Source organism: Bos mutus, chromosome 1 (assembly GCF_027580195.1).
Source record: "Bos mutus isolate GX-2022 chromosome 1, NWIPB_WYAK_1.1, whole genome shotgun sequence".
Classification (NCBI taxonomy): domain Eukaryota; kingdom Metazoa; phylum Chordata; class Mammalia; order Artiodactyla; family Bovidae; genus Bos; species Bos mutus.
In genome coordinates, this window is record NC_091617.1 from 71,374,972 (window position 1) to 71,391,833 (window position 16,862).

Below are 16,862 nucleotides of genomic sequence, written 5' to 3' on the forward strand. Positions count from 1 at the left end.
TTGCCTTGAAAAGTTCTGTGTACCTCTTAAATCTGTTCTTTCTCAATCTGCTGCAGCCCGAATTCTTATTGTTTCTTTTCTGGAGTATTAAGATGTTCTCATAAAAATTGATCTTTCCTGCATTACTTTTAACCTGCTCTTTAGCAATCCATTCTGTGTTCTGTGGTCAGAACTACTCAAACTTCTCCCAGCAAATGAGTCATCTTGTCTCTGTTTCCTCTGTGCTGCCGTATTATTGTCATACACATTGCTGTTAGAGCACTTCTCTCATTTATTGTGATTATTTATTAATATGTCTTTCTTACACCTAGATTATATCCCTTCTGTCTAGTCAAGTGGTTAGAAAATAGATAGGTAATGTTTTTTGAAAGAGTGGATGACTTAATTTAAAATTTTATTTGGGGAGGGACAGTTAGCTAAAATATTGATTATTGTCAAATTTACACATTGTAAACTATCCATTTCCTTTGGTGTCCCTCTAGTAGTTTTAAGTTAGGACTTCACCTCTCTTGTAAGTTACTTGTTTGAATTTTTCTAATGAGAACTGTTGTATTATTTCATTATAAGGCCAAACTCTGTTTTAGAGAATACTAAGTAATAAATATTCAAATTTACAGTTTGTCATGCTTTAACTTCTCTAAATATTTTAATATACTTTTGTTTTTTCAAGTATATGCTGTTTTTCATTGTCAAACAGAGGTATTTTTAACATTTTTCTAAGCTTTTACTTGGAGCATTTGGAAGTTACTGTTTTAGTTCTCAAAACTGAATAGACCTTGAAACAGACATGCAGAATAAACTAGTGCTTAGGTAAGCAATGTTATTAGATTTTGGGGGCCTGTTTTTGTTTTCTGCTCAGTGCTTTAAAATTATAACAGGTAAAATATTCACTGGGAAGGACATATTAAAAGGATACATATTCTGTAATCTTTGGGAAGTTTTAGCAAAGAATGAATGATTCTTTTTTGTAAACATTTAATTTCACTAAGTTGATATATAATAACGGACAAAAATAAAATGCTTGTTGTGAATTTCTAAAGTTGGGAGAGATACCGTAGAAGGCAAATTTTGTAATTACTGATCTTTCAATAGTTTGGTCTAATTAAAATATTTATTTATGGCCCATTAATTTGTTTAACAAATATTTATTGAGTGCTTAATATATACAACTTGGAGAATACATCTGAGAATAAGGCAAGACCTTGATCTCATGGAGCTTATGTTTTAGCTGGGGAAATGACATAAGTAAATAAAATGTAAGGTAGTTAAGAGTACTAAAAGGAAAATAAATAGGGTTGATACACTAAAGAGTGCTTGAAGGCCTAATTTGAACCTTTGTGAGGAGATAGTTTGGACCTTATGGATAAGAGCCTCATGCTTGTTTGGGCAGAAAATCATGACATGAGGACAAAACAAATAGTATGAAGGCCTTGAGGTGGGAATAGTCATGGGCTGTGGTTGGAGTACAGAAAGGGGAATGTACTGTAGTAGAAAATTAGGTTGGAGCGGTAGCAGGAGCCTCTTCACAAAGGGCCTTGTAGGCTACAATAGGGAGATGTAGGTTGGGAAATGGCAACCCACTCCAGTGTTCTTGCCTGGAGAGTCCCAGGGACAGGGGAGCCTAGTGGGCTGCCGTCTACGGGGTCGCACAGAGTCGGACACGACTGAAGCGACTTAGCAGTAGCAGCAGCAGCAGGTTGGGAGTTGGAAGATTTTAAGATAAACATACACGATCTTATTTATTGTTCAAAAAAGCACTCTGGTTGCTGTGTGCAGAATGAAGTGTAAAGAGTCAAGAGTGGAAACAAACTAGTTTAGACTATAGTAACAGTCAGGAGTACATCATGCAGATGTACATTATATGCAGAGTATATAATGTACATTATATGCAGAGTATATAATGTACATTATATGCAGAGTACATCATGAGAAACGCTGGGATGGAAGTAGCACAAGCTGGAATCAAGATTGCCGGGAGAAATATCAATAACCTCAGATATGCAGATGACACCACCATTATGGCAGAAAGTGAAGAGGAACTAAAAAGCTTCTTGATGAAAATGAAAGTGGAGAGTGAAAAAATTGGCTTAAAGCTCAACATTCAGAAAACGAAGATCATGGCATCCAGTCCCATCACTTCATGGGAAATAGATGGGGAAACAGTGGAAACAGTGGCAGACTTTGTTTTTTTGGGCTCCAAAATCACTGCAGATGGTGCCTGCAGCCATGAAATTAAAAGGCGCTTACTCCTTGGAAGGAAAGTTATGACCAACCTAGATAGCATATTGAAAAGCAGAGACATTACTTTGCCAATAAAGGTCCGTCTAGTCAAAAGGCTATGGTTTTTCCAGTGGTCATGTATGGATGTGAGAGTTGCACTGTGAAGAAAGCTGAGGGCCGAAGAATTGATGCTTTTGAACTGTGATGTTGGAGAAGACTCTTTCGAGTCCCTTGGACTGCAAGGAGATCCACCCAGTCCATTCTGAAGGAGATCAGCCCTGGGATTTCTTTGGAAGGAATGAAAGTGCTGAAACTCCAGTACTTTGGCCACCTCATGCGAAGAGTTGACTCATTGGAAAAGACTCTGATGTTGGCAGGGATTGAGGGCAGGAGGAGAAGGGGACGACAGAGGATGAGATGGCTGGATGGCATCACTGACTCGATGGATGTGAGTCTGAGTGAACTCCGGGAGTTGATGATGGACAGGGAGGCCTGGCGTGCTGTGATTCATGGGGTCGCAAAGAATCGGACACGACTGAGCAACCGAACTGAACTAAACTGACTGAACAGTCAGGAAAAGATAATAGCAGTTGGTGGTAGTGATGAAAGTGGTGAGAATTTATATTAAGGATGTATGTTGAAAGAGCAATTAGGTGAGGAGAGTGGAGAAAAGATGAAATTCTAAGAAATTTTAAAGTTTATCAAGGTGATAGTTTTATCAGTACAGTACAACATGGCCAGTTTTTCTTTGAGTTGAAAAATGATGACAGTTTCATTGGTATGTTTGTCTAAAAAATGTTTTTGCAAAAAGCAGGTCAAAAGCTGAAAAAGTCAAACTTTGTTTTTATTTACATTTCTGGAAAAGTATTAAACCATTAGAATAAGCAAATTTTACAACATTGCATTCTGGATTAGTTTTTTAAATAGTGTATAAGTGATTAACCAAGTTCGTTTTCCCTTCAGATTAATGTCCTTCAATCAAAAAGGAGATCAGAAATCCTGAAATCAGTAAGATATTTATTGAAATGATGTTCTATATATTTTAACATGAAGTTAAATGTATATATTTAAGTGTTTAAAATAGCATCATATGTATGTGTATATATGTTTGTTTGTTTATTGACTTATTTATTCCAAGTTTATAATTGATCTTCTTAATGATGTTTGTATACTTCTTACATGTCACTAAACCACTTTTTTCGTTTGTTTATGTTACAGTTATTTATATATGTCTCATCCATTAATATATTGTAAGTTCCTTAAAGCAGACATTTATATATTTGAGATTGAGAGCATACATAAATAGCATCATTTTATAGAATTTTCCCCTTAGGGTTGTTGATGTATCAGCTTTTTGGAATGCAGGTAGAAAACAAACAAGTTGAAATGTGAAGGCGTGAGAACAGTGATTTTCTTATTTGCCTTTTTTTTTTTTTGTCTTAAAGCTAACAAGGAGGTGGGCAGAGGATGGTAGTGGTATGGACATTATAGTCTTTTGTATTTTGAGACCCTAGAAATAATTTCTTCTCTGATTTTGTTCACTGAAAATTTTTTTCCTTCTAAAGGTTTACTGAAATTGTTCTTGATCCTTGTCCCCAGCTAGCTTTTTCCTAAATTCTGTTAATATTTATGTTATTTCTTATCAGATGAGTACATTATACTTCCTGTTTACATCCACTTCCTTTTCGAGACTGAGAGCAGTGTGTATTATTTGTAGAAAATTAGAAAATAAAATGTATGAAGAAAGAATAAAAGTGCTACAAATGCTACTACCAAGAGAGAACCACTGTTGTGGCTGATGTAATTTTTGTCTTTTTTATGTGTATGTGTGTGCCTATTTGTGTGTGTACATGAACATTTATATCTACCTTTTAAAATGCTGTTTAATTTTTTTAAAGCAAAACAAAATAGGAATCTGTACATACTCTTCTGTAATTTTTTTTTGTACTAATACACTCCAAAATCATCATGTGTTATTAAATATTTTTTTACTTAATGATGACCTTTCTGGCTAGATAGAATTCTTCCTTGTGAATATAGTAGAGGTCCGTCTAGTCAAGGCTATGATTTTTCCAGTGGTTCATGTATGGATGTGAGAGTTGGACTGTGAAGAAAGCTGAGTGCCGAAGAACTGATGCTTTTGAACTGTGGTGTTGGAGAAGACTCTTGAGAGTCCCTTGGACTGCAAGGAGATCCAACCAGTCCATTCTGAAGGAGATCTGTCCTGGGTGTTCTTTGGAAGGAATGATGCTAAAGCTGAAACTCCAATACTTTGGCCACCTCACGTGAAGAGTTGACTCATTGGAAAAGACTGATGCTGGGAGGGATTGAGGGCAGGAGGAGAAGGGGACGACAGAGGATGAGATGGCTGGATGGCATCACCGACTCGATGGACGTGAGTTTGAGTAAACTCCGGGAGTCGGTGATGGACAGGGAGGCCTGGCATGCTGCAATTCACGGGGTCGCAAAGAGTCGGACACGACTGAGTGACTGAACTGAACTGAACTGAGCAAACATTTTTTTGAAGGGCCTGGTAGTAAACATACTAGATTTGGGGGTCCATAAGCCTCTTGATGAAAGTGAAAGTGGAGAGTGAAAAAGTTGGCTTAAAGCTCAACATTCAGAAAACGAAGGTCATGGCATCCTGTCCCACCACTTCATGGGAAATAGATGGGGAAACAGTGGAAACAGTGTCCGACTTTATTTTTCTGGGCTCCAAAATCACTACAGATGGTGACTGCAGCCATAAAAGACGCCTACTCCTTGGAAGGAAAGTTATGACCAACCTAGATAGCATATTCAAAAGCAGAGACATTACGTTGCCAAAAAGTTTCGTCTAGTCAAGGCTATGGTTTTTCCTGTGGTCATGTATGGATGTGAGAGTTGGACTGTGAAGAAGGCTGAGCGCCGAAGAATTGATGCTTTTGAACTGTGGTGTTGGAGAAGACTCTTGAGAGTCCCTTGGACTGCAGGGAGATCCACCTAGTCCATTCTGAAGGAGATCAGCCCTGGGATTTCTTTGGAAGGAATGATGCTAAAGCTGAAACTCTAGTACTTTGGCCACCTCATGCGAAGAGTTGACTCATTGGAAAAGACTCTGATGCTGGTAAGGATTGGGGGCAGGAGGAGAAGGGGATGACAGAGGATGAGATGGCTGGATGGCATCACTGAATCGATGGACATGAGTCTGAGTGAACTCCGGGAGTTGGTGATGGACAGGGAGGCCTGGCGTGCTGCGATTCATGGGGTTGCAAAGAGCCGGACACGACTGAGCGACTGATCTGATCTGATCTGATGATCTGTGTTGCGGTTGCTCAGCTGTGCTATTGTAATGAGAAAGAAGTCATAGACAGTATGTAAATGAATGGCATGACTGTTCCAGTATCAACATGGAAGTTAGAATTTTACATAATTTCTACGTCATTAATATATTGTGTCTTTTTTTTCATTTCGTTAACCATTTAAAAATGCAAAAACCATTGTTAGCCCGTTGGCCATCCAAAAACAGGTAGTGGAGTTGGATATATTTTGTGGGTTACAGTTTTGACCTTGTTGAGTTCAGTCGCTCAGTCGTGTTTTTTTGCGACCCCATGGACTGCAGCATGCCAGGCCTCCCTGTCCGTCACCAACTCCCGGCGTTTACCCAAACTCACGTCCGTTGAGTCAGTGATGCCATCCAGTCATCTCATCTCTGTCGTCCCCTTCTCCTCCAACCTTCAATCTTTCCCAGCATCAGGGTCTTTTATAGTCACTCAGTTCTTTGCATCAGGTGGTCAGCGTGTTGGAGTTTCAGCTTCAACATCAGTCCTCCCAGTGAACACTGATTTCAGTGAAGGACTGATTTCCTTTAGGATGAACTGGGTGGATCTCCTTGCAGTCCAAGAGACTCTCAAAAGTCTTCTCCAACACCACAGTTCAAAAGCATCAATTCTTTGGTGCTCAGCTTTCTTCACAGTCCAACTCTCACATCCATACATGACTACTGGAACAACCATAGCTTTGACATGACAGACCTTTGTTGGCAAAGTAATGTCTCTGCTTTTTAATATTCTGACCTTGAATATTATCATAGATTAACTTTACCCTTTAAAGGACTTTTGAGTAATTTCCCTGTTTTTGACATGAAATGTAGCATTATATAGTGATCATCCTAATGAATAATATGATTATTTCCTTCAGATAGATTAAGGTAAGATATTACTTAGAGAATTTAAGCATTTATTGAGACTTTTTAAAAAGTACTCTCAAGTTATAAGGGTTACACAAAATTTTCACTAATAGTGTGTGAGAGTGAACATTTCTGCATCTTTTAACAAACTAGGTGTTGATTTTTCCCACTTTGCCCATAATTTGATAGAAAATTTCATCTTAATGTTTAATTTTGGATTTCTTTGATATAAATGAGTATGATTGTCCCCCTTCCTCTCCCCCCTTTTTTCTTGGTCATTTATGTTTTCTGTTTATGTCCTTTGTCTCTTTTCCTGTTGGGATCTTCATGTTTTTCAGATTAATTTGTAACATCTCTTACCTACTAAGACTATTAACCCTTTGTCATATGCTTTTTCCTAGTTTATTGTTTATCTTTTAATACACTTATTATGCATTTTGATGTGCAGGCATATTGTACATTTTTATGTACTTGTAACTATCCTTCTTTATATATAATTATATATATATATATATAAATTAAGCATAATTTTAAAAAATCATATTCACGAAACTGTACAACTGACATCTAATTCCAGAATCGTCTTTTAGTGAGCTTTGTCCTTTTGTCATTGTTTTTTATTTTATTGGTTTTTCTCTTTCAAAATAATTTTTTTTCAAGGATTCTTGAGTATTAAGGACCTTATGACCTATTTTAGATTTCAGAGAACTAAGCAGATGTCTCTTTTTGCTAAAAATAACATGGCTATTCAGAGGATTCTTTCAGTCCTGTGATTGAGTTATTTAATTCCTTCTAATGTGAAAACTTAACTAATAAAAATGAGTTTTTTTTTCTCTCATGAATAGTTAAAATATAGGAAAACAGAAAAAATTTTAACCCATTAATGACAGTTTTGGATTTTTGGAATGAATATAACAAAATCTCCATATTGGCAAAGCCTGTTGCCTCATTTTATTTTGGTATTTTTGAGAAAAAAATGAGCATTCCCCTATTTCATGTTTAGTGATCTACAGGTTGTAAAGTGTTTGTGATTGTTTTGAGAGCTTATATCACCTTCTAATCTTTTGAGGTTTTATTTGTAATTTAAGATTTGCCAATGAGTTTTGTTGAAAGATACATAGACATTTTATAATGTACCTGAAAAGATGGTGATGCTATTGAAAACTTGATTTTTTGAATTATTGCAACCTTTTAAGAAAAATGTTTGAGCTTAATTTTAAATGGTTTGATATTTTGTGCTCTGGTGAAATAATTTTTTAACAATACATAGGATCAGAATTTAAGTTTCAGAATGTTTATTAAGAATTGATTCAAAAATGGTGATCATTTTTTCCTCCTTTAGATGTTATCCTTTATGTATGCCCATTTGGCTTTCTTCCATCAAGGATATGATCTGTTTAGTGAACTTGGGCCCTATATGAAGGATCTTGGTGCACAGGTAATGTGCTGTACTTCTTGTTTCTGTGTTATATGCCAATATCTGTATTTTTTTTTAAGTGTATATATTTGACATTTTCATTTCAGGTATACAGTAAAATAATTTAATATGTTAGTATGTATATACTGCACAATGATCATCACCATATAAATCTAGTTAACATCTACCTTACATAGTTATACATTTTTTTTTTCTGATGAGAACTTTTTAAGATCTACTCTCTAGCAACTTTCACATATATAAAACACTATTATTAACTATAAATACCATGTTGTCTTTGACATCCCCAGGAGTTGTTTATTTTACAGCTGGAAGTTTTGTACCTTTTGACCCTCATCTCCCATTTTGCCCACCCCCAAAACCCACCGCTAGCAACCTCCAGTCTGTTCTTTCTATGAGTTCTTTTTTTTTTTTAATTCCACTTATCAGTTCATTCCCATCACACAGTAGTTGTCTTTCTCTGTCTGACTTATTTAACTTAGTGTAATGCCCTCAGCATCCATCCATGTTGCAAAAGGCAGCCTTCCCCATTTTTTATGGGTTAATAATACTGCATTGTATATTAATACCACATTTTTGAATTCGTCTATTGATGGACACTTAGGTTACTTTCATATCTTGGCTAAGTAATGCTTCAGTGAATGTGGGTACACAGATACCTTTTCGAGTTAGTGTCTTCATTTCCTTCAGATAAATGCCCATGAGTGGAATTGCTGGATCATATTGTAGTTCTATTTTTATTTTTTTGAGGAACCTCCTTACTGTTCTTAATGGTGGCTGCACCAATTTCATTTTCCTCATCAGTACACAAGGGTTCCCTTTTCTCCACATCCTTGACAATCTTGTCTTTGATGACAGCCATTCTAACAGATGTGAGGGGATATCTCATTGTGGTTTTAATTTAGAAGTCCTTCATGATTAGTGACGTTTGCTCCCTTGTTTGCCATCTGTGTGTTTTCCATGGGAAAATGTCTATTTAGGTCCTCTCCTCATTTTTTAATTGGATTTTTTTTTTTAGCTGTTGCATTGTCTTGAGTTCTTTATATATTTTATATATCAACCTCTTATGAAGTATATGATTTGTAAATATCTTTGCCATTTGGTAGGTTGCATTTCCATTTTGATGATGCTTTGCTGTGCAGAAACTTTTTAGTTTGATGTAGTTTGAGTTGTTTGTTTTGTAGTCTTTGTTTTAGTACCTGTATTTTTAAAGAGATTAAGCAAATTGGGAAATTTGACATTTCGTTTATTTAGTGTAGAAGTTGGTGTTTTTATAGCAGATTTATGTGAGTCCAGTGTGTAACCAAAAATGAGATTAAAGTTAAAGAATATGTTGTAGATAGTTATATAAGGGTACTGAGAAGAAGAGTTTTAAAACAAAGTGTTTGTTTTACAGTATACATAGCTGGATTTATTTTTTTGTTTCTTACATTTGGATTATTGAGTTACTATCCTAATTGGTATTTTATTTTAGTTATAACTCTTTTTATATTCAAAGATATTTATGCTTTTGCTATTTTAAATAATAAAATTTTATTTTTAACGTATTTATTTATTTATTTGCCTGCCCTGGGTTTTAGTTGTGGCAGGCATATGGGATCTAGTTCCCTAACCAGGATCGGATCTGGCCCCCTGCATTGGGAGCATGGAATCCCAGCCACTGGACCACCAGGGAAGTCCCTGAATAATAATAAAGTTTAGAATTTTAAGATTAAAGAACTCTAAAAAAAAAAAAAGAAAAAAAAAAAAAAGAACTCTAGGTAACTTTTTCATTTTATACACACATAGCCATGCATGAATTATATATAAGAACATTATATAGAAATTTTGTTATGTCCAAATTATTTTTGATTATCTGATCAGAACTTCAGGCTTCCTTGATGGCTCAGTGGTAAAAAGTCCACCTGCCGATGCAGGAGACACAGGTTCGATCCCTGGGTTGGGAAGATCCACTGGAGAAGGAAATGGCAACCCACTCCTGTATTCTTGCCTGGGAAATCCCATAGACAGAAGAGCCTGATGGGCTCCAGTCCATGGGGTTGCAAAAGATTCGGACACGACTGAGCAACTAAACAACAATAGCAACAATCAGAATTTCATGTTAAATATGTTCCCAGACATTCTTTTTTTGTTGACTGGTGAGTTTCCTGGATTTCTGTCAATTTTCAGTTGGTTTTCTTTCCCAAAGTGGTTCAGATTACTTTTCGAGGAAAGGGATTAAGGATGAAAAATAGAGTTTAGAGAAATGGGGAAAAAGTAAGAGCAAAATGATAATTGCATTCGTTGACCAAAAATAAATATGGTGCATGCATGCGTGTGTGTGTGTGTGTGTGTGTGTGTGTGTGTGTGTTGGGCTGTTGTGGGGGAAAGGTGGTGTGTAAGGTATATGTCATGAATTATAGAATTGCTCTTCCTTGCCTCTATAGAGCTTAATCTACTGGAAGAAAATAACAAGTTACCACACTATTAATCTCTGTGCTAAGTGCCCGATCTGGGTATATAAATTGAGATTAGATTTTGTTTGCATGTGATAGAAAACCACAAACAGCAGGAGCTTTAAACAGGATAGAATTTTATTGCTTTTATGTAAAATCAAAGGTCTAATATGCTGCTGCTGCTGCTAAGTCGCTTCAGTCGTGTCCGACTCTGTGCAACTCCATAGACGGCAGCCCTCGAGGCTCGCCCGTCCCTGGGATTCTCCAGGCAAGAACACTGGAGTGGGTTGCCATTTCCTTCTCCAATGCATGAAAGTGAAAAGTGAATGTGAAGTCGCTCAGCCGTGTTCGACCCTCAGCCTTCCAGGCTCCTCCGTCTGTGGGATTTTCCAGGCAAGAGTACTGGAGTGGGGTGCCATTGCCTTCTCCGAAAGGTCTAGTATTGTGGTCACTTAATCTGTAGGGACCCAGGCTTATTATATCTTTGGATTCTGCCTAATGGTTCAGAGTGGTTTATCAGGCTTTAGCCATCATATCCAAATTGTAGCCAATAGGGTGGAGGGGAAAAGAAAGATTTGTTCCCTCTCTTTCAGCATAGTTCCCAGGGATTGTATATGCCACTTCTGCATATGTTCCATTGTCCCATTAGCTTCAAGGAAAGCTGGGAAATAGTGTTAATGCATGTAACTATGTTAACCTACTAGAATTTGGGGATTTTGTTGTTAAGAAAGGAAGAGAGAATGGATATGGGAGATGGATAGCGGTCTCCACCACATATGTTACTGCAACGTATAAGTAGTATATCCAACCCAGATTTGGGAAGAAGACAGGACCTTCCTAGGCCCTTGGTGTTGTGTATTAGTTGTTCAGTTGTGTCCGACTCTGCGACCTATGGACTGTAGCCCACCAGGCCCCAGGCTCCTCAACTACTACTTGAAAGTCCATGAAATTCCCCAGGCAGGAATACTGGAGGGGCTTGCCATTCCCTTCTTGAGGGGATCTTTCTGACACAGGGATCAAACCCGGCTCCCTTGCATTGTGAGCAGATTCTTTATCATCTGAGCCACCAGGGAAATCCTCTAGGTACTACTGACATCTTAGCAAACATTAGATTTTACCCTCATCTTACATTAAGTATAATATTAAAAAAATGCATTGGATTATAGTTGACTAGTGTCAATAATTGTATATTTTGACATTTATTAATTTCAGTTTTGCAGTTTTTACCCTTCCAGGTCTCAAGTAATTTTGCATGTCCCTGAGAAGCATCTAAACTCTAGTGCCTATAGTGTTTGGCCTGGTTGGAGGTGCCAGTTTATGGTATCTGGAGTTAGGGTCATGGCAGTAGGGGTGGAGATAAATAGAGTTGAGGAATATGTACTCAATTTGAGAGTGGAGGGACATGAGAAGCTTAAATGTATTGAGTTTGGGAATAGGACATCTAACTGGGTATATCTAGAATTCAAGAGAGAGAAACATTAAAAAAGTCAATAATACATAATTGCTAATTGCAGTCACAGGAGTATATGAATTGAACCAAGGAGAGTTAATAGATATTTCAAAAACATCAACCTATTTAAAAAAAGATAAGTGACCAAGCACCATGCCTAATACTTTTAATTTTGAAAATTAAGGTCCACAAGTGTGGAATAAAAGAGAATTTGACTTGGGACAGATTCCTCAGAATGACCTACTTTTAAGAAATGGCTAGGTAAGAGGGCTCCATGAGAACATTGATGGGAGAGAGGTGGAAGACCAGGAGACCATCGTAGCAAAAGACAAGGAGAGAGTGTCTCAGAAAGATGTGGGTGGTTGTCAGTTCAAGGACTGGAAGGAAGGGTTAGTAAGCCTAGGACTGAGAATTGCCTCTTAGATTTAGCAACAAGAAGGTTATTTGTTACTTCTGTCGGAGTTGAGGGTCTAAGAGGTAAAAGCTAAATTACCATGGATAGATGAATATGATATGGGCAAATGGAGAATAGGGAGAATTTTTTAAGAAGTTGTATTGTGAAGGAAAGAGAGAGAGAAGTTGGTAACTAGAGAGGAGTGTGGGCTTTAGGAAGATTTTATTTAAGGTATTATTCTATTTATTACATTTGCACAAATTTAAAACAAGTGGGAATGGGAGAATTTGAAAAGCAGAAGTAGTATTGAAACTTGAGGTGGTAGACGTGGACAAAATTCAGAACATAAGTACAGGATTGGGGGCACCTGGTTGGTTATAGGCGTCTATTAACCTCATATGTGCAATACTCACAGAAACACGGGGCACATGCTGCTTTGCTCCAGTTCTCTTCCTGATCCAGTATCCATCCCCTAGAGGATAGGACTGCCAGCCTTTGCATCTCTCCAACTCATTCGTCCTCCAACACTTCACCGTGTTGAAAGATATCTTTTTCTTTATACGTTTGCTCCGACAGAGGGAGAGAAATTTTTTCTCTTTTCTGCTGCAGTAGCAGTGGAGTGAGATACAGTTGAGAAATTTACTACCAATTTGACAATTTACTACCATCACTGGCACTGTAGCACTGGTGTGGAAGGTGCGTGCGTGCAAGTTTTAAAATATCAGTTTGAATCTTGGAAGTGCCTTTCTGCTGCAGTTCAGCCTGAATGTACGAAAAACATTTATATGTCATTCAATTAAAGGCTTTAAAAGCAGGATATAATGATTATTTCACTCATTCACTATAAAAAACCGTTGAGGACAGGTTCCTAGTGCAGCATTACCCGTTACATCAGCGTGACATGTCACTGTGGTGTGTGTGCCTTCGGTCCAAAAGTGGAGTAGTATAGTTGCCGTCTAAAGAGAGTAGTTTGTAGTAGTGATAGTTCTGTTTCCATATATCTTCTTTTGGATCTTTATTATTATTCAGTGATATTAAGATTCTGTGGCCAGAATTAGTCTCCTGTAGGGGAAAAAAAACCATTTGTGATAGAGAGTCAATAAACATCACATAGTCTTTTAAGAAGGCCTATTTCAGTTTTGTTTTTAAAAGATATCAATGAAAGCATCTTTCTCCATACTTTGTTGATATCAACATATATAGTCATTTATCACACATCAGTCAGTTCAAGGTGATGGGTGTTCAAAGATGAAATGACGTACATCACTGTTTAGAATAGTAGACACACCTAATGGAATATTTTATTTATTTTCTTTTGAAATTTTTATTTTGCATTGGGGTGTAGCTGATTAACAATGTTTTAAAAGTTTCAGGTGAACAGTGAAGGGACTTAGCCATATGTATAAACGTATTCATTCTTTCTCAAACCTCCCTCCCGTACAGACTGCCACATAACATATAGCATTAACCATGTGCTATATATTAGGTCCTTGTTGGTTAACCATTTTAGATATATTTTAAATATATTTAAATATAGCAGTGTGTACATGTCCATCCAAAACCCCCTAACTATCCCTTCCCCTGAAAATAAGTTCATTTTCTAACTTTATGAGTCTCTTGAAATATTTTAAACCTAATTGTTTGTTACTCCAGCAAAGAGGAATTCAGGAAACTAGTACTTTTGTATTAATACTGGAAATCAGGTATTTCGCTTCTGATGGAAGGAACAAGAATGAAATGGGATTTTATGATTTCATAAGTTCTAAAATTTTTTTAAAAGAAAAATTGATGATTTTATACCTTAACCTAAGGAATGACTTCTTTCCTGTTTTATTCTACTCTACTCTATTCTATTTTCTTTCTCTTTTATCTGTTGAGTTATTTTTTCTGCCTTTTAGATTTTATTATAATACTAGGAAGCCAGCTTGAAAGCATCATGCATTTTGAATGATTGGAAGTGTCTGTTATGTTGAACTTGTGAGTGCCAGCACCCACTAAATTAGCTGCTAGATTTTGCTATTTGGCGGGAAAAAAAAATCACCAGTGTATCTTCTTTCTGTCTTTGATAGAAACTGCTAGCATTGCTGAGCGTATCAGCTGGCCACTTAATCTAGAGTCATTCTCCTTAATTCAAGGAGTGAACTCGTTATCATTGTTGTACCCTAGGCAAGGCCACCTGTCACAATTGCTTGATATGTGATTGTTCTCAGAAACATTTTCCCTAGAGGAGTTTTAGACATTCTCAAAGAGGATATGAAACCAGAAAAAAAAGAACTTTCATTTTATGGTTGTAGCCAAAATGCCTTTTTAGGTAAACCTAAGTTGACTGACTTATTTGGAATATGATTTTTGAAAAGTAACTGTATCTTTCTTTTTCAACTTTTAAGTCTCTCTTATTTACTCTTTATTTTCTTTTGCAGTTGGATCGACTGGTTGTAGATGCAGCAAAGGAGAAAAGAGAAATGGAGCAAAAACATTCCACCATTCAACAAAAGGTACTTGAGGGGAGAAGTTAGAGATGATTAATTCCCTTTTTACACAATTTTTTGGTTATTGGTTTCAGCAAGGTATCACATTGAAATAAATCCTTTGAATTGCCTTAATAATTAAATTTATAGATGAATTCCTCCTTTTTTTGTAAAGCATAAAATATTTTTCCAGTGTTGAGGTATGTATTTTATTATTCTTTTATATCAAAATATTTGAGAGCCATGCTCTTGAACAAGTTTATAAAAACGTCAGTCTCTTAGGGCCTTAACTGATTTAAAGGTGGCCCTTGCGTGCTAAGTCACTTCAGCTGTGTACAACTCTTTTCGACCCTATGGACTGTAGCTTGCCAGGCTCTTCTGTCCATGGAATTCTCCAGACTAGAATACTGGAGTGAGTTGCCATTTCCTTCTCCAGGGCATCTTCTTGACCCAGGGATCGAACCTGCGCCTCTTAGGTCTCTTGCATTGGCCAGTGGGTTCATTACCACTCGGGCCACCTGGGAAGACCCTTCAGTGTTCAGTTCAGTCGCTCAGTCGTGTCGGACTCTTTGCGACCCCATGAATCGCAGCAGGCCAGGCCTCCCTGTCCATCACCAACTCCCGGAGTTCACTCAGACTCACATCCATCGAGTCAGTGATGCCATCCAGCCATCTCATCCTCTGTCGTCCCCTTCTCCTCCTGCCCCCAATCTCTCCCAGCATCAGAGTCTTTTCCAATGAGTCAACTCTTCGCATGAGGTGACCAAAGTACTGGAGTTTCAGCTTTAGCATCATTCCTTCCACGTCCGCCCCTGACCTCGGACGTGGGGTAGCTCCTCCCGGCCTCTGGCCCTGACCTCGGACCTGGGGTAGCTCCTCTCGGCCGTTCTGCGCCGTCGCAGCCTGGCACTCTCGGCCGTTGCCCCTGACCTCGGACGTGGGGTAACTCCTCTTGGCCGCCGCCCTTTGGTCATGGGGTCCTCCCGGCTTCTGCTCCTGACCTTGGACGTGGGGTAGCTCATCTCGGCCGCCCTCTGTGCGCCGTCGCAGCCGCCCGCGCTCTGTGCCAGGAAGGCCCTTAGTTAGAGTTTAAAATGCTGCTTATAGTTTCAGCTAGGATATCACCAGGGCTTCCCAGGTGGAGCAAGTGGTAAAGAACCCACCTGCCAATGCAGGAGACACAAGAGACGTGGGTTCGATCCCTGGGTCAGAAAGATCCCCTGAAGGAGGGCACGGCAACCCACTCTAGTATTCTTGCCTGGAGAATTCCAGGGGCAGGGGAGCCTGGCAGGCTACAGTCCATAGGGACGCAAAGAGTCATACATGACTAAAGCGACCTAGCCTGCATGCGCGCAAGATATCACCAACCCCTGTAAAATGTGTGTGTGTGTATGTGTGTACGGAAGGTAGCAGTGGTTGATGGAGCGTAGGTGGAGGTGAACAGAAGTTGAAGAACACCGAAGCACCTGTGTGTGTGTGTGTTACTAGGAATTTCCAGCTGCAGTCACTCTAAGGCAACACTTACCCTCTCAAGTAATGCTGAAATTTCACTTGCATTTCTTGTTAACTTACCTAAGCCTAGGTAAAGTAATATCTGAAAAATATGTATTTAAAAATGAATATTAAAAAAAGATTTAAATATGTAACCAGGTTTTATTTCTGTGTGCTAAAAGCTTTGAATATGATATACCTGGAACTCAGTATAATGGTATTTTATACAGTCGTCAGTGTAGTTTTTTTTTGTATGTGTAGTCATCTGAAAATAAAAGAATAGAACCGGCGGTTGAATGTGTGTAAAAAATATGTGAAAAGATGTCTTCTGTACTTACCTGGCAGAGCAATACCACGATTATGAGGGTAGTTTTCCCAAGGGGAGGCTTTTTCATCCCTCTCCTGCAATTTCCCCAAGTGCGGGAAACATGACTGCATAAATTTTGGTAGTGGGGGACTGCCATCACAACCTCTCTAAAAAGACAAAAAAAAAAGATGTCATCTAGTATTGCTTTAAGAAATCTATCCTCTTGGTATCGAGCAGTCAAATCAACTTTTGTTATGGTTTATTTAGAATTTAAAATTCCAGTAAACTAGATCTAATATAGAAGATGTCAGTGAAAAAAAAAAAATGAAAGTGAAATCAGTAATAAAAGTTAGATTTTTTTTGGTGATGTGTTGTTAATACTCAAAGAGAAGCATTTTTTAAAAAGGGGAAGATAATGTTTTTTGGTAAATGTTTAATGGTAAATGATAATGTTTTTTGGTAATGTTTAATGGTAAACATTTTACCAGATA

The 16,862-nt window shown here is 37.8% G+C and overlaps 1 protein-coding gene across 2 annotated transcripts in view; it reads left to right on the forward strand.

The window, feature by feature from the left end:
- ACAP2 (ArfGAP with coiled-coil, ankyrin repeat and PH domains 2) overlaps positions 1-16,862 on the forward strand; it is a 176,273-nt gene that overhangs the window by 113,989 nt on the left and 45,422 nt on the right. For both annotated transcript variants that reach the window (XM_070371400.1, XM_005897839.2), the window contains exons 7-9: positions 3,184-3,228; positions 7,731-7,826; positions 14,526-14,600. In XM_070371400.1, the coding sequence (XP_070227501.1) occupies positions 3,184-3,228; positions 7,731-7,826; positions 14,526-14,600 (216 nt within the window). The remainder of the gene's footprint in view (positions 1-3,183; positions 3,229-7,730; positions 7,827-14,525; positions 14,601-16,862) is intronic.